This window comes from Thunnus maccoyii, chromosome 16 (genome assembly GCF_910596095.1).
Source record: "Thunnus maccoyii chromosome 16, fThuMac1.1, whole genome shotgun sequence".
NCBI lineage: Eukaryota > Metazoa > Chordata > Actinopteri > Scombriformes > Scombridae > Thunnus > Thunnus maccoyii.
In genome coordinates this window covers 8,827,652-8,846,605 of record NC_056548.1, presented here as the reverse complement: position 1 = coordinate 8,846,605, position 18,954 = coordinate 8,827,652, and the positions used below count along the sequence as shown (strand labels likewise).

Sequence of the window (18,954 nt, the reverse complement as noted above, 5' to 3'; positions counted from 1 at the left end):
TCCGTTTTGATATACATACAGATTTAAGTAAGTGAAGATTTTAATATATAGCACTTTTTGCAGATGATTGTTAGTAACAAGATTTATATTAACAGAATAGAAAATAAAATATTTACAAAACAGAGCATCCATTTTAAAAAGTGAGGGAATATAAATGAGAAGTTTTTTGTTTGTTTTGTTTTTTTTGTAAGAAGGGAAACTATTCCAAAGTCTACTGGGAACATCCAGTCAACACTGGTTATCATCTGAGAGACTTTACATTATTATAATGACACAACAATTCAGAAATGTAATTAGAGGCTCCAGCATGTAGAGCCTAAGTAATAACCAAAAATTTATATTGAAGTCTAAACTCTACAGCCAATGGAAAGAAGCCAACACTATTGAATAATGCAATAGTGCAGACGAGATACAGCTCCTTGGCTGAGGCAAGATGAGTTACAATAATCTACTTGTGAGGACACATGAGCCAAATAAGGCCAAATAAGTTAGTCCAGTGCAACCAGGAAGATATATTTCACTTCTTTTTATATGTAAAAAGATTTCATAAGTAAATGTATTGTAGAGGCTTTTCCATATGTGTGGAGGACTCATTATCACCTCACTTTATATGGTTTTAAAATAGAAAATGAATCGCCATTTCAGTTATGTGAGTGGACACACAACTCTAGGCTGGGATAGGATATGACAGGGCAGTAGTCTGCAAACTTTTTTATGTTGTACTTCCCTTTGGAAGCTGGCAAAATCTCACGCCTCACTGATGGGAAAATTGCATTTTTAACAACCAGTAACAATACTGGGTAAATCAGTAACAAAAAGTGTCAAGTTGAATTTGAATGGAGTAACATTATCAGGAGCTGCATGCTTCTTTTCAGTCATGTTTCTCATTAGTTTCAGTTATGCGAATGAAAAATACAAGTTAAACTTTGCCCAAACCGCTAACAGTTTTCACACACAAGACTCTCCTGCTGCACTATACCGCCAAAACATTTGATTTAATTAATGTTCTTGCTTAACGATCATCACCGTTTCTTTCTGCCTTGTCAGAAGTCTGTCCATCTCTGTACATGTTGTTTCTCAATAACCTTGCAAATATCAGTGCGCTCTCGTCCCAAATGAATCAATCTTTTTAACTCGTCGTAGCAGAAAAAGCACAGGTGGAACTAATTACCTTAACGATGGCTTAGTCTCAGCAATTAATGCAGTGCAATGCAGCAATTAACAATGTTATTAGTTACACCTGCGTTTGACAAGTTGGTTGTCTGCTGTGAAAAAGGCTGATTCAACCTGGAATATGATAAGATTTATCCCTGAATAGAATTTCAGGTGTCACAGCAAGAATGTAGTGCACAAAACAATATAGAAATACATCAGTAATACAAGTTACATACAAGAAAACATAATTTATGCAGAGTTCTGCTAATGAAAAAGTAATGTGAAATGTCTACAAATATAACCACTATCTATCTATATATATATATATATATATATATATATATATATATATATATATATATATATACACACCACAGTATTGTTCCTATATAGTATGTTGTAGTAGCTGATGTAAGTGAAATGGAATGTGCAAAATGTGCAAAAGTCAGCAACCACTATATATAAACTTTACCACACTGTATGTTCTCAAACATCTGCACGCACTGTACCTGAAAATACACAGTAAGCTCGTCCTGTAGCGTGTACATATGCGCAAGATGAGACATTAGTGTAAGAATCTGCATCAATGTCAAGAAGTAAAAATACACTGCAGTATAATCAGTCAGTGTAGAAAGCTGTTTCACTTCACTAGGCCCCAAAACTGGCTCGAGGCGTTTGCTAATTACACGACCGTTTAGGGCCCCGTTGCCACGAGGGGGCCCATAAATGAAGCAAATTAAAAATGGGAAGTCTCCCCAGGTTCCTTGGTTCATTTTGTCATCATTTAAATAACATAAGTTGTTGTACTTAAAGTGTACTTTTATATGTTAAGCACTTTTCAAAAGATTGAAACTGCACTTAACTGATGCTAATAGTTATTTTAACTGTAGGTAATTGTAATGATCACATGTGCAGATATGCACCATGCAAAGATAGTTTTAAAACATAAAAGTTACTCCCTAGTTTAGTTTAAATGCTTTATATGTCCATTTGTTGAGTCACTTTTAAGTACACTGTATTTGTAAGGTGATATCTTTCTGTGTAATGTGACAATATCAGGACAAAAAAGTGGTGACTAATTGTTGTGTGATAGTAAAATGTACATGCATGAGATGGGGTCAAACAAATACTCCCTATAGCACACAGTGGCACCTCAGCTATTTCATAACATAAACAAAATCCACACACAAGGGTCCATGCAGTGGCATGCACAGACTCTCTCAGGGGGCAGTGGTGAAAATGTAAGAGGGACACCTCCCTTCACACACAGGAAAATAGGTTTAGTGTTGAGTTTTGCACTAAGGTCATATCAGAGGGGCTGTTGAGCCAACCAGAATGGTACTTAGGGGACACTTGTGCCATTCAAATGTCCCACATGTGTAACATTAGTTCAGAAATTAAGAATGGAAATGGTCCAATGGGTCATTAAACATTAAAAGATTCCCTCTAGACATGTTTCAGGACAAAAAAAAACCCTGCTTTGTGTCTGATATGAGTTTTCAAAAAAAAAAAAAAAAAAAAATTTTGCATTTCCTCTTTCTCTCTTATTGAAAAATCAAGAATCTATGCAAAGGAAAATATTTTTCATTTCAAAAGTTTAACTGCTGGACACAAGACGTCTCCTACTTTACTGAAAAGTCCATTCTCAGTGTTTGTGTACCGGAAGCTTTAAGTTTCCACATCACATTGTTGCATACAGGACCACAACTGGCTCCAAAATTGTTGTGATGTTATGAATAATGCACATAGATACGTTCAAATGAAACTGAGACAAAACTTAGTGTCAAAATCTGCATATACGTCATTCTGCACAGTGAAGTAGAACCGCAACTATTAAAATTAATCAGCAACTTTTCTGATAATTGAATAATCGTTTTGAGTCTTTTTAAGAAAAATTGATAAACTTCTGGTGGTTCCAGTAGGTTGCATCTTGGCTTTGGGAAACAATCAACAATTATTACCATTTTCTGACATTTTACAGATCAAACTATTATTTGATTAATTGAGAAAATCAAAAAATCAAAAATGAAAATAATCATTAGTTGCAGCTCTAATATCCAACTGAAGGAACAAGAAGTAAAACACATTTTCATAAAAGTTTTGGGGCATCACTGCAGCCTAGTGGTCTAAAATGCATACCATGTAATCCCAACATCCCCCGTTAGATTCCCGCCTTGCACCTTTGTTGCAGGTGATCCCCCTTTGGTTTCTCAACATGTTTTCTGTCCTACATCTCAATTCTTATAAAATAAGATAAGATAAGATTAGATAAGATAAGATAACATAACATAACATAACATAAAATAACATAACATAAAATGACATAAGATAACATGACATAACATAACATGACATATCATAACATACCATAAGATGACAAGATATACTTTATTATCCCTGGGGGGAAATTTGACTTGGGTAACAGTGCTACACACAGCTGCAATCATAGTAGTAGAGTGGAACACTAAAGACACAATAATAAATAAATAAATAAAGATATCAATACGTAAACATTATAAAAATGAGGAATGAAATAATAAAAACAATAAATCATAATATTTCATAATAATTCATAATGCATAGAACTAAATGCAAACAATGTCTCCTTACTTATGAGACACTACATGAGTAAGGATTGAGCTGGTTGTTGGTCGAGTTGCGTTATAGAAATTGAGAGGAAAGAAAGCTTAAAGCGGTTGTTTTCTATATTTGCTGGCTCTGTAACAACTGCCTAAAGGTTAATAATTAAACAATCTGTCATATAAAGGCTAAATGTCACAACATATTTAAGAAATAATTAAATAAAGGTTTAAAAAAAAGGGCATTTCAGTGTTATTTACTGGACCCTTGAGATGAAATCTCATCAGATAAAAATGTATATGTGTGTGTATTTGGGGTGGGGGTTGGGGTGGGGGGCGTCTATGATAAGTGCTTATTAGCCTCAGACCCCTCCAACCCCCCCGCACGCTGTGGCGCATGTGGTAGGGGGGAGTCTGGTGAAACCGGGTGTGTTTAGGACCCGGTGGCAGCCAGCAGACAGTACGCAGGCCCCTGCAGCGAGAGCGGCGCATCTGGAAGACTGCTGGCCGGCTGGGGAGGTGGAGGACGGGGAGAGAAGAGGAAGGAGGCTCCGGGAGCACGAGACAAAAAGGGTCAGGCCTGGGACTTGGGAAAATCGGGTAACGAACACACAGCGATTCACGCGTTTAAATCCGTTTAACCCGGCACTACTAACCGCGTAGAAAGGGTAACCTTTATCTGAACAAAAACGTGAAAGCCCCGAGAGCGGAAGGCGCTCGATGGTAATGGGGAAATAGCGATTTAGGGTTTGCTTTTTGCAGATGTGCTGATTGGACATCGCGATGTGCACTTGAACTTGACCGAATTTGCAGCAAGGAACCGGGATCGCGACTCTTGAAAGCACCGGCCTCATTAAAAAATAACGGGGGATTTATCCTTCAGTGGCCGTGGCCTGTGAAAGAATCACCAATCCCCTGTGTATTGCAGACTTCCCCTATTGCAAAAGACGTCTGAAACTTTGCAATTTTAACGCATAGCCAATTGAATTATACATGAGAGTCAGTAATATCGCTGTAATGTGAGCGTATGGCCTGATTGTAGGCTGATATGCATTGAAATGCGGTGACACTAAAAGCCTGTGTGGCCCTATAATAAATTATTTTTCAAGATAACACGTTCAGGTCTGCAATTCTTTCCCAGGAGCGAGGACTTCATTCCAGCAGCCTATTAGACCCCCCTAAATTAATCAGAAGCGACTGTCATAAATGTTGGCTTAGAGGAAATTAATCACATCCTAAATGAATAGATATATATTTAGATTATAGGCCTGTGGTTTTTGCACATTTCTACGAGTGCAACGTTAAAACTGGCTCGGCTGTGTGCGCATGGCTGCTGGAGTAAGTTTAACCCACACGTAAGGTGAAAATGGCACATTAATAATGATAGTAATTAGTCAAACAACATGATTAGCCTTAATTGGTTTAGCAGCATCATGCAGAGTTTTAGGCACATGGGGATTTAATGTCGAATACTGTATACCCATACATCCATGTGGTGTATAAAAGTGGCCTAGGCCCTATAGGCGATAGTAGCCATACAGTATGCTATATAGAAGCCTGTGAGGGTCCTATACAAGACCTGCACGTAACAAAAGGAAACTCTGATGCTCAGAAAGTGCGTCTTTATGAATAAAATGTGAAACTGATTTTAAGATATATGGATAAAATGTGTCATTTGCATGAATCATGTCATACTCTCAATCTCACAGTCATTGAAAGCATCACAACACTAATACAAAACCAAGATGTCTCTAATGTGTGGTGTAATCTCAGTTTTGTTTCTTATCTTTGCAGGAGAGCGGAGAGAAGAGGGATCATCTCTCATTTTCTTTTTTTTTCTGTTCCTTTGAGTTTGTTTTCACCTGAAACTTTCCCTCATCTACATCACCATCCACATCATCATCTGACATTGCCCGTAAGATCATAAGACGATGCCGTCCAACACTGTCACCAATACCGCTTCATTCAAAGGCTCAGACTACGCTGACTCACCTGGGAACAGAATGGTAAGAAACACATGTGCAATATCAGGAGTCTCCCTTTAGGAATTTATGAGACTCCTCTGCAGCATGGTATGTTGGTGAATAACTGGGGATTGCGCAACTTTATAGCCAGCTGGGTTCAAAGAGTTGATTCAATCAGGATTGGGCTTTTTGAATGACTTGAGCTGAGCTGGATTTGTTTCTCCATCACTGCAAAGTGCAATTTTTTAAAGGGCTCAAACTCACCAGAACTGTTTCAAAAGGAGATTAGTCACTCCTGAGGTCATCCAATAATGCTGTACAGTGTGCTTTTCAGTGTTTTCCTAAAATATCTATAGAGTATGTGTGTGTATGAGAGAGTAATTTTAAAGGTGCAGTGTGGCGTCTAGCGGAACGGACTTGGCAGAAATGGAATATAATATTTATAAGTATGTTTTAATTAGTGTATAATCACCTGAAAATAAGAACCGCTGTGTTTTCGTTACCTTAGAACGAGCCCTTTATATCTGTATAGGGAGCAGGTCCTCTTCCATGGAGCCCGCCATATTTCACCGCCATGTTTCTACAGTAGCCCAGAATGGACAAACCAATCACTGGCTCTAGAAAGGGCCTTTCAGGTTTTTTGCGAGTTTCCCGGTGACCGTAGGTTTTCCTACATACTTGGAAGGGGACGTGCAGTTTTTTGCAATCTGCAACCTCACCGATAGATGCTACTAAAACTTACACACTGCACCTTTAAGTCAAACTACAATTTTTTATACTGTTATCACTGGGATGTTATATTGATAGAGCCTTGAAATAAAAGTAATGTGGTTTCAACAGTAATTTCAGTTCAAAGCCAATTAAAATATTTTTTTTGAATGGAGTTAATCTGTTAGTCAAGCTAATGCGTTATTGATCTCTGCAATCCAAGGTCTTACTGGAATAGACTTAGTCGCATTGATTCCGCCTGTTTATTGAAGAAATAGTCTGATTTTTACAGAAGAATCCAACAGCATGTGGAGTGCCGTGTCACCTTTCATGATGCAGACAGACTCATTATTACCGTCTGTGTTTAACTGCAGCATCACTGACGCTCCACGGTGGCAGCATCTGTTGCGAGGTGTAGCTGTATTATGTGACATTTTGCTGTTGTAATGGTGGTTGGTGACGTGGGCGTTGGCTGGTGTAGGTTGAGCTGGAGCTGGAATGGCTCTACGGCTCTTTTACTGTGGGGGGATCTGTCCTCTTCCTCTACGTTCCCATTACACAGAACTGCCCTTAGTCTTGTTGCCTGGCAACAGACATTGCCTTAAATAACCGGCTACTCAGACGGAAATAGTGCAGAGATATTGACAATGTAGTAGGGTTCACTCCAGGCAACAACAAATCATATTACTGCTTTCTTTTGCTTTTTCAGAAAATATTAGAGTGAAGCTGTGTGTGAAAATGGCGTGTTATTTTCATTCAGTGCGTGACCGTCCAAGCTCTCAGGTTGGGAATTGGATGAAGGTTGTGGTGGTGTGGTGTAGATGCTCCTGCAGAGCCAGCACCACTGAATTGTGTCATCCATGTAAGTGGTTCCCAAATGAGGCTGCACACCAGGCTGCACTCAAAACGTGCTATTATCTATGCAAATTCTGCCACCCTTGATAAGAAAAAGCGAAGTACCAGGCTCTCTATTAGTGATCACACAATGAACCGGCACCATCTGCAAAACACAGTGTCTCACAAAGGCATTAATATCTAAATTTAAAATAACCTTTTAAAGGCTGGGAGGTAATTTATGCATTTTCATCCATATTTTAAAGATATTTATATAGGATGAGTTTTTCCAGATTTTACAACCATGTTTACCAGCTACAAGCATCCTCTCATCCGTAACGGCATCAGTTACTCTGAGCATATCTATCTCTTTATGCAAATCAGTTTATCACCCTGGGACACTAATGGTTGATGGATTTATTCCGTTTCTGCATCAAACATTCTCAGGACGTAACATGGTCTGACCTTTTGAAATTTCTGCCTGTGTTTATTAACATACTCCACCTTTTAAATTATTGAACAAATAGATCATGTTGCAGTCCGTGCATGCACCAGAGTCCAGTTTGTTTACAGGGATTTTTATGGCATTTTTGATGTTACTGGGCAGTGGAAGAGAGAAATAGATGGGCGATGAGATGTCACAAAGGTCCTTGGCCAGTGCTTCATTGTAATTTGTGACCCATCACATTCTGTGACTTGATCAAAAAAATTTGAGCTATATTTACACATTTTTCCATGTCATAAATAGTATTTTGATTGCTGTGACCAAAAATGGTGACTTAACTGTATTTAGATAGCATAGATTACATATTTTCAATAGCAGTTACCAGTGCTAATCTTAGATAGGGTCACAAATTTTGATAGGTGTAGATACATTACCAGTTTGGCTTTTACGGAATGGGGTGGGGAAGGCTGTTGTAAAAAAACATGTCAGAACTGTGGGCAGCTTCGGGAGGGGAGGGAGAGAAGGAGGCTATTACTGCATTATACCAAATATAGAGAAATAGAGAAATTTTGAGCCTGTTTTTTCACTCAGTACCACAAAATAATTGCCATCGGATGGTGTTTCTTGTTCATTCCAAAATTTTGGTTTACACTTAATTGCTTGTACTGATAGGAGGTGGCGGCGGGGAAGAGTGGGGTAGGAAATGTGCGTTGTTGTCTGATAAGATCTTTGTGGACCGGTAGCCAACACTGCATGGACCTGTACCAGTTGGCAGCCCTATCACTGACATCAAATCCACACGCTATTTATGAATAGCTACACAAAACAGTGTCACACTATAACAGCCCACAGTCATGATACACAGAAAACACCCTGTACATGTCCAGACTAACATGTTATATGTGTTATTGACAAAAGACAAAGTCAGTTGCAGAGTTTATTAGAAACGTTATAAGATATTTGATAATTTATCTTTTTTTGGGGGGGGGGGGGGGTCCTCTCAAATTCTCAAACTTTTGCTGTTTTCAGGGGAGATTGAATCCCTTTTAGGGGAGCCGAGCCCCCTCTGTCAATATTTTTCAGATTTTTGATCCTCTAGTGTTACAGAATCTGACAGGTTACAGATTTCGGTGTTAAGGTGCGGTCACATGACGTTTCCGGTCAGTTAATATTCGCTCCATTTTCCATTCACTTCTATTGAAGCCTGTCTGACGGACAAATTCGAGCATGCGTTTCCTGTTTCAGCGCGATGTCCAGCAGGCTGCGGTGATTTTACAAGTCACTTTGACCCGGTGGATGTGCTCGTTCGGCCAATAGAAACACTGCTGCGCTGTGTTCATTCGTTTGTGTTTCATCAACATTTTTGGCTGGACTGCAACAGCGGGACCAGCCCTACAAACGCGAATGTCTGTCCGTCATTGACTGAGTGATGAAGTTACACCATTGGAAGGACCCCTCCGACCACAATGTCGGTTGCAATGGCAGAGCGGCGCCGTCTGTACTTCCGCTCGTTGACTCCGCAGGAAGAGAAGACTGAAGAAGCAACGATTCAAAGTTTACGACTAACTTCGCCGAAAACTTTAGCCAAAATATGAGATATTTATGTCTTTTTATGTTTATGTGAATGAAACTCGCAAGACTCTTGATATTCATCTGCTGGCCTTCAGTAAGTTTGTTCCTGACATTTATTCAGCTGTTTCTCCACTGATGAACCGGATGAACGGTAAGAGACAATGTTGTTTTTCCTTAATTTTTTTCATTGTACCTTCATCTAAGCGGTCATATTTTAATGTAATGTTATTGATAATCTCTCCACACGATAACATCGGTAATATTAATTGGTAATAACAACAACAAATGTACATACTGCTGTCCTGTATTATTACTGACAGTAAACCACTGTAGCATTACTGTCTTTGATGTAGTCAGATAGATAAACAAAGCCAGACCAGGATATGTCAGATAAACAATGGACATGGGTATGCACGATGTAACTCAGCAACTCAAAAGTGTATCTCAGTAATATTTGAAATATGATTTATATAAATGACGTGTGTGAGACTTCTGCATCTTGTTGTCTGAGCTGTCAGAAACTGACCTGGAATCATTTCCAGACTGATACTGACACAAGACAGAAGAGTTAGTTTGTCTTTCCTTTTTTGGAGTACATGTGCGCACTGAGATTTAACTTAGTTATTGACCTTTTACAATGATAATAGGCTGCCTCTCATGGTTACATCCTACCCCATAATCTTTTCTGTATATTGATAATAGGCTGCAGTTTCAGTAAATCCAGATTCCTTTCGTTCTGCCTTTCTCTGTTTTGAAGTCAGTGCAGTTCAGGTCCATTCAGCTGAGGCAGTATGTGGAGGAGTAGGACTGATTGATATGTTTGTATTAATGTATTTTATATCTGTGCTTATATTTTTTCTTGGTGAAAGCAGAGTTACAGACAGCAGGATGAAGTAGCTGCAGCTGGAGTTACAGAAACAGCAGATTCTTGCTCAGCTTTCTCATCGTCACCTCTGACCCTCTACAGTGGCCGTCGGGCCTCCCCCAGGTCTGATTGCTCCAGGATGAAGATAACACACGGGATGAGTACATAGTTTCAGTTCAGCATCATGCGTTTTCCACAGCTGATCTGTGTTGATGAGTTCTAGTAATCTCACTATGTTGTGCATATTTTCTTTACACTCACCAGAGACTGCAACAGGAATGAGGAATGAAACTTTTACTGCTGTTGATTCATAAACAGACAGTTTATGTTCATTATATCACATTCAGTCTTACTGACTTCTGTTCCTCCAGCATCTGTCCAGACTCATCTAGTTCATACGTCCCTCATCTGGTCAGACTGCAGCCTCCAGCTCTGACAGGATGATAATCAGCCAGACTTTTTGTTTGCCATGTCTGTGTTTACTTTGTGTATTCATCAACATCATCAACATGTGCATAAACCAATCATATTGGCTGTGTTATGCATGATTTGATCGAATGTATTGAATTATAAGCCCAATAAATGTCTTGAATCCAGCTATTGTCTGCCTTGATTAATTGTGTCAGTAACATACAGTGATCTTTACACAGACTAAAATGACAATGTTAAGAAAATGTGTGTGTTAAAAGAAGAGAACCTCATAATATTTAATAATGATCATTAGTTAACAGTACAGGACACCGCTGAAAAAGACTGTCAGTGTCATTGAGACACTAATAATCTTTCCAGGTTAAATAAAGGATAAGTAAAAATAAATTTCTTTCTATTGTTACTGTTATCAAAATTATATTTACACAGAACACAGTGATAATGATAAATTAAGATAAATCAGTGACTGACAGGAGTAAATATTTACATATTCACTATAACATGGTGCATGGTAGCTGTATATAAAAAAAACCCATCAGAACTGTGTGCCAGACTAGATTTGATTCTGTGCTCGCATTAGAAGCCAGCAAGAGGTAACTTCCAGTCGTGAAAGTCCTCTACACCTTTCCGTGGCTGGTCTTAACATGTACCCTTGCTAAAGTTACAATAAATATTCAAATACAATAAAAGGTATGCCTAAAAAAAGACAGTGGCTGGCTAATTCATGGAAGTGGCTATAGCTTAGCTTAACGATGGTAAGACTAGAGGAGGAGCCGCGAGCCAAAGGAGGCGCAGCATGAAGTGGGTATGGTGTGAGGTTGGTGTGGTGTGAGGTGCTACAGGCCACAGCTGGACCTTATTGGATCAGCGATGGTGGCGATTTTGAGCCAGGCCAAAAGCTCATATGTCACTTCATTAAGCTTTAATATTTTTTCAGTTGAGAAAGTAACCATTTAGATTCCCAATATGTGGTCAGTTTATCCAAATAACACCAATTTGGAAACTTGCTCCGATGTTTTCAGAGGTATGAGGACCCGCTGGCTTGGTGCCAGCAGGTCATCTCAGCTGTTAGCAGCCCGACTCCCGAGATCATTGCTGCTTGAGCAGCCCATTATACAAAAACAAGAGCCCCTTATGTCTTTTCCTCCCTTGATGTCACCAAACATAAAACCTCTTGTTTAGACGGGCTTCTTTTTAACTTTATTAGGAAAAATAAGCTACACAAGGTAAAAAAGGAGGTTATGTCTACGTCTCTAACAGAGGGAAGTCTTAATGTTTTGGACTTTTCCTCATTCAACCATTTAATCAAAATTAACTGGATCAAAAGATTTTTAAAAGACCCAGATAGCAAGTGAAACATTATGGTAAGGTAAACTTCCTATCAAACTCTCCAACTTTCATAGGCAACCTACGTGCTATGAAAGTTCGAGGTTTGACAGGAAGGAAATCTTTTTTTATGGAGAATAATATCAATATCACGAACAGAAAAAAAGTTGTTTTTTTTAATTGGTTAAACAACATTTTGCTTGTAAAACAGCTATTTAACTGTGAACAGCTTCTGTATTCATATGAAGATTTTATTGAGAGACATAGTGTTCCTGTCCCCAAAGTGAGCCTAATACTGTAATTGATGAACTGTCAACCGGCATTATACACTTATTACGTTGCAGCTCAAATATATATGACATTGTTACTTTAGCCAATTACAACATTAATGTTGATGGCATTTCCATCTTTGACAAAAAAATTCAACGCCTTCATCAGAAACTCACTTATTCCAGGAACAATAATGCTTATTAAATATAAATAGACAGACTGAGCTCTTGATGGTAGAATATAGAATACTGTATTTACTCTCCCCTACTAATATGTGTTGCCTAATAAAATCAAATAACTTTTGTTTAAAATCATACATAGATATTACCCAATAAATTCCATTATTTGTAAATATATTCCTAATATAGAAGACTAATGCTCTTTTTGTAATTACATTGTGGAAACGTCACATCATGTGTTTATTCAGTTAGATCTTAAAATACATTTTTGTAAGGAAATGTTACTTAAAGAACATTATTTGTTATTAATATTCAATAATCCTAATTTCTTCAGCAATGAACAACATGTCATTCATTTGCTCATTATTTTAGCCACATTTTACATTCATAAAATGAAATTCTTGAAGAAGTTACCATCTTATATTACATTTAAACAAACAGATCTAACCTGTAGTAAAAAATTAACCAAAACTATTAATTTATGCAACCTCTTCAGTATTATACCTGATTAAGTAAACATCTTGTGTGGGTTTATATGTATGTTAATCTTTTCTTTCTATTTTTGCATATTTCTTTCATGGAACTAAATACCTTTGTTTTTCTTTCATACACCGTTTATGTTTATTACACGGTCCAGACATATACAGCACCAGGTTTGACCCGGTCTTCTTAGTAAATTAACACACTGCCAGACTGTATCGTCACTCTCATACACTGTTTACTGTCTGGGTCACTCTGATCAATATTTATTTATAACCCGTATCACAAATGTGACATCACATCTTTTTTTGGAACCAAGTGCGGAGAACATTCGCAGAACGGAAATGTTATGTGACCACACCTTAACACTGAAATCAAACCTGCACTCTCACGGCTACGAGGTACCTCATCATAGACCACTTGATCGTCTCTGGAAAAAAGCTTCATGGACTTTGAGTTATGATTGTTATATCAAACTACTATTTCCAAGGTCAAGAACGGGGTTTAAACAGAGTTTAAGACATATGAGACGAGCTGGGGACCTATGTTGCATGCCAAACCTGATCTCTCTTCCCTCATTTCCTGTCAGCTCTCTACTGTCTGCCTATCTCATAAAGGCAAACATGCACCCCCCCCCAAAAAAAAGACCTTTCATGACATGTTTTCATAAAAGACCAGAACCAGTTACTACAAGGATGTTGTCTCCAATGTCTGAAAATACTCCACAGCCTGGATAGCACAATGATTTTGTGCCAAATGTAGATTAAATTAGAGTTTTGACCTAATTGCTCTACTATGAGTGACAGATTTTACATGATTAATTAAGCCTTTAAAGCTACAGTGAAGGACAAGGAACAATAAAAATTAGGGTTCAAGCTATTTTCCTACAAATAATGTGGGTTATGTACGGTGTTTTTTTAAAAAGTGAATGTCACTAAATAAATGATAAATGTGGTTTCACCTCCTGTGAACTAGTTTGTTGTCTGATTTCACCTTTAGCAGTTTTCTAAAAAATACTTGATGTGACTCCTCGACATTTCTAGAGATTTTCAGGTATTATTTTTATGTAGGAACACAATTTTACTGCACATTCAGTGCCCTCATGTGTTAAGAGTAATCCAAAGTGTTCCAGTTTCTTCTGTAACTGGCTGCTTTTTCAGACACTTAATATCCTTGATGCATTAACCTCACCCCGACAGTCATGTAGTATCTTCTTCTAGTAATCTATTCTCACGTTATCGTATGCCACAGTGGCTGAGCTTAAACTAAATAAAAGCACTTAACAATAAGTCAGCAGAGGTACTTGGTTGCAGGATTCCTTACAGTGCAGAGAGCCCATTTATCTTCTATCTCACATTCAATACTGAAGGAATTTAATAAGGACCCAGCCCTCCACCCCCCACCGCAGCTGTCAGGAACGGCCTTGCAATCTCATTTGCATTCAGACCTGGTGCTGGTGGTCCTATTCAGTCAATATTGAAACTCAAAGCATCTACATTAGGATCATCTTTTTTCCCATCAACCCCAGGGGTACTTGGTTGTGGTGGACATGGGGCTTTGTTCACGGGGGTAGACAGTTTTATTAATCAAAGGGAAATTGCAGCAGGGGAAGGTGGGGGCCAGCCGACGTCTTTGTAATGGTGTCAAGAGGGGGATTGTCTGTGGAAGGTCAGCGCTGCGTCCGCGGAGCTTTCACTTCAGCCTAGTTCAAAGGAACGTGTCATTCAATTTCTATCTGTCTCATTGTCCACTCAGCCAAAGATACTCAAGGACCCACTGCAGCCCCCCCCCCCAACCCCACCAAATGTTCAAGTGTTTTAGTGCGGTGCGGTTTTTTGTGTGTCCAGCAGATCTAGTATCACTCCTGCTGCTTTGACCACTCAGCTTACTGTATGCACAAATACAACAATAACCTGCAAAGATGTGCATGCAGTCCTCAAATGTCTCAGTTCACTCAGCGTTCTCAGTTGATCCTGGTGTGTTTGTTTTTGTTCACAGGGTGAGAGCACAATACTGGACATGGACCTGATGACAGAGGAGAAGTCGGCTAAAAGTAGTGCCTCTTGTAAAGTTGGCAAGCCGGGACGAAAGCGCAAGCAGTTTCCAGTGAGTGTTGATTTTTACATGTCAGACATTTTACAGCTTACATCTAATCCATTCATCCTTGTTTTCCTGGTGGTTTTCTATCAGTCTCCACCAGCCAGACATTCCTTTTTCGTGTATATTTGATATCAGCTAGTCTTTGAGCAGCAATATAAACCTTTTTATTACATTAACATTATAAACATTTATTAATTTAGTTTGTTCAGTATTGAACAGTTTGGGGGAAACCTGCATTTAAACCTTACTTTAAACCTGCAATAACATTTTTTGAGCAGTGGAAATAAGACAAATGCTGACATATTATCAGCTAATGAAGTTAATTTTCAGTTGATTTTCATAAACATAAAAATGTAAAATGCAAAATTTAAAAGGAACAGTTCCAGTTTTGGGAAACAGGCTTAGTTTTTGTTGCTGAAAGTGAAAGCCAGCAGCCGGTTAGCTTAGCTTAGCACAAAGACTGGAAACATGGTAAAAACTAGCTTGGCTTTGTCCAAAGGATAAAAAAAATCCACATATAAGCACCTCTAAAGCTCACTAATTAATACATTATATCCTGTTTGTTTAATCTGTACAAAAACCAAAGTACAGAAACGACATGTTGGTAAGTAAGCTAAGCTAACGGGCTGCTGGCTATAGCCTCATATTTAACGTACAGTCGTTAGAGCAGTAACAATCCTCTGAAATAACACTTGGCAAGAAAGCGAATAAGCAAATGAGACTAAGAGGAGGGATAAAAAAAAACTGAAAGAATGTTAAAGTGTCAATTGAAACAAGATTATCAGCAGCCTCAGTAGGTGAATGTGTTGTTTCAGCCTTCAGGAACCTGTTAAGTTGTAGCTACCTGTATTTTACTATTTTGTACTCATGCATAAACATCACACAGTCTCTCCACTGCGTTTCTTGCAACACTACACCAACACCATTTGCAATCTGTTTGTGATGCCTTTTGTAGTTAAAAGCCCTGATTTAATAATGACTCTTGGGCCAATATGTATCAGGTTTTTTTTTTTTTTCCCTGAGATGTTATCATTTGCATAAGCCTCTGCTTAAAATCATGTTAATTAATTATCTCAATGTGATTCAACAAACCAAAAAAAGGGATTACAAAAATATTTACAGATAATATATGAGACGTGCTGGAGGGGTTTGTGTCAGCGTATTTAAAGAAGCTGGGTAGTCGTACCAATAACAGATAAAGACGAGCTACTCTCAGAATCCGGGCGCCTCAGCGAGTGTTTTCACAGCTGTGGGGGATCACCACATGTGCTGGACACGTCAGTCACATAGGTGTTTCCATGTTGTTGTTTTTCTTCTCTAAATGAGACAGTCACTCAAGAATGCATTTGTCATCTTAAAATCTTTTCAAAAGGCCTTTATGTTGAGTCTTGTGTTTGACACCTGAAGTTCTTATTTTTTGTGCTAAATATTAGATGTAAGGTTTTAAAAAAAAGCACACAAATGTTGTTGTTGAGGTTACATTAAGTTTTTATAGAAAGAGTTGAATGACTGCTAGAAAAATGCAACAAAAAGTTCAGTATTCATTCATTCACTTCAGTTCACAGCGTTTAATATTTTAAATATTAACTTGCTTCCTGTTCTTAACTATCATGACTCCAGGCTGTAATATTAGGTGCCTTCAGCACTGTGCACTTCAATGCTCTGTGCTGTTAACTGCTCGTTCTTTTTTTGTTTTGTTTTTTCTCTCTTAGGATTTATGTGGGGGTTTTTTATATGTTTTTTTTAAAGGGAATTTTTAGATATACAGTATATCTTTATCCTTTCTGTTGTTTTTGCACTGCTGTGGGCTGGGAGGAACAGCATTTTGCTTTTTTATATATGTAAATACACAAGAAAATGACAATAAACGAAATCTTGAATCTTTAAGTTTAGGAGGTTAAAAAAAAGCTCAGCTGGGGTTTCAGAAATTAATCTGCGCTAAATTATCATATAATCCTAAAAACTATAAGAAAACCTATGATAGATAAACAATTTTTTTTGTTCAATATGAATGTTTAACATTTAAACGAGTGAGATATAATGGGTTAATTAGAGAGCTTTAAAGGTGCTGGTAGGCGGATTTTGTTACCTTTGAACAGAACCAGGCTAGCTCTTTCCTGCTATTTCCATTCTTTATGCTAAGCTAAGCTAACTGGCTGCTGGCTCTATATTCATATTTGTGCAGAATGGTGTTAATCTTCTTATCTAAATCCTGGGCAAGTAAGCAATTAAGCATATACTTCCCAAAATGTCAAATTATTAATTTTAAAAAACATATCTGAAGGCAGTGGCGTGACAGAGTTTGCTTTCAGTTTTCAATTGCTAATCTATTAATATGCTGCCATTTTTGGCATCTTTTGTTTTTTTTTTTTTTTTTTTTGGAGTCATTCCACCTTTTCTATTCCAGAGGAAAATCAATTAGGGCCAAAACCAGTGATTATTCTCATTATTAATTAATCTGCAGGCTATTTTCTTGATTACTCTAATAATTGTTTGACCTATAATATAACAGAGAACAGTGAATAATGCTCATCAAACTTTCCCTAAAGCCTAAGGTGATATTTTAAATGTTCTCATTTTGTCCAACTAACAGTCAAAAACCCAAACATATTAACAATTAATAATACTTTAATATGACATAAGACAAAGAAAAGCAGGAAATCCTCACAATTTAGAAGCTGGAACAAGGCATTGTTTAGCACTTTTATTTGAAAAATGACTTCAATGATGAATGGATTGTCACTATTACTATAGCAACCAGCCGGCTGTCTAACAAATAGACACATTTACCCACAGATATATTCTGTTTATATAAATGTGTATTTTTTAAGTAAACACAGCATGAATTAATGTAATAACTATAACAAATAATTTATCCGTCTTCTTATGTACCACTACATGTTGTAGTGTGGAGGTGTGTAAGTTGTCATGCTGCAGCAGTACATTAGATCAGGTTGTCAGTGTTTTGTTTGACCTCTGTCTGCCTGTCTGAGCTGCCTGATTTTTCGACTGTGACCTTTGACCTCTGGCAGGGGCCGCATTTAGTTCACTGGGTCACTAATCTGTTGCGTAATTCTTTCAGCAACAGTTGTGAGTACTGTTTGTGTGTGTGTGTGTATGTGCGAGAGCATGTTTTTCCTGAGTTTGTTCATGTTTTTCTGTGTGTCTGTTTGCTTTTGTGTGTATATTTGCCTGAACTCACACACACACACACACACTAGGCAGTCTCTTTCTCTAGTTATGAATCGAGTCAGATTATTAATATTGACTGAGCTGTGGGTTTGTTGTTTTCATTCATCGTGTCAAACAGATTTAGTAGAGCGGCGCTCTTTGTATGAGAGGAACTGTTCAACGTTTACAGTTAATTTGCTCTCAGTTACTACAATGATGAAGTCATTTAGAGTTTGCGGCCTGTGAGGAATGCTTAAAAACCAAGTTTGGCTTGATGTAGCTTTGTTTTATGATACAGTACGACTTTCGCAGATTTTTTTTTTTTTGTTCTACATAATTTGCATTGCATTCATTACAAAGACGTTTTATAGGTCTCTGGGTCACAAAGCTAGTTTTACATGGTGTTTGCCTATTCAGTGTGCAAGAACCAGATTCCATTTGACCTTTTAGCTTCTAGCACAGGGTCGTCTGTTTGCTAAACAGTGCCTGCTGAAAGACAAATGCCTCCTAGGGTGTTACTGTCGCCTGCCTTAAATGCAAAGTGCTGTACCTACATCTACGAGAGATGAAAGCTTCAGCACTGCTGTCATGTCGTGTTGACAGTCTGATCTCACAAGACGTGCTCCACTTTCTGCTCCTGGTGACCCAGTAATGGGATTGTCTGAGAAAGTGTGTTTTTATGGCTATTTATAGTCAGGAGCAGAGACACTATCGAGACACACAGCTTGTGTCACGTTTATTCAACATTTAGAGTTGAAAGGAATCTTTTCTAGGTCTTTCAAGACAGTCGGTGCTTTTTTTAAAATTATTTTAGGTAAAGCAAGGTGTAACAACCGCATGTCTGCAGCTCTAACTTAAACTGCAGGTTTATATGTAG

The 18,954-nt window shown here is 38.0% G+C and overlaps 1 protein-coding gene and 1 long non-coding RNA gene across 6 annotated transcripts in view; one reads left to right on the top strand and one right to left on the bottom strand.

Moving 5' to 3' along the window:
- The window catches only part of LOC121914136, a 67,350-nt gene that overhangs the window by 5,204 nt on the left and 43,192 nt on the right, over positions 1 to 18,954 (bottom strand). The window lies entirely within an intron of this gene.
- dnmt3ab (DNA (cytosine-5-)-methyltransferase 3 alpha b) overlaps positions 4,219 to 18,954 on the top strand; it is a 54,521-nt gene continuing 39,785 nt past the window's right edge. For 2 of the 5 annotated variants that reach the window (XM_042437116.1, XM_042437113.1), the window contains exons 1-3: positions 4,222 to 4,334; positions 5,529 to 5,740; positions 14,805 to 14,912. In XM_042437116.1, coding sequence (XP_042293050.1) covers positions 5,666 to 5,740; positions 14,805 to 14,912 — 183 coding nt within the window. In that variant the 5' untranslated portion in view covers positions 4,222 to 4,334; positions 5,529 to 5,665. Of the gene's footprint in view, positions 4,335 to 5,528; positions 5,741 to 14,804; positions 14,913 to 18,954 lie in introns of all 5 variants that reach the window. The other 3 variants (XM_042437117.1, XM_042437115.1, XM_042437114.1) reach the window with 2 other exon arrangements.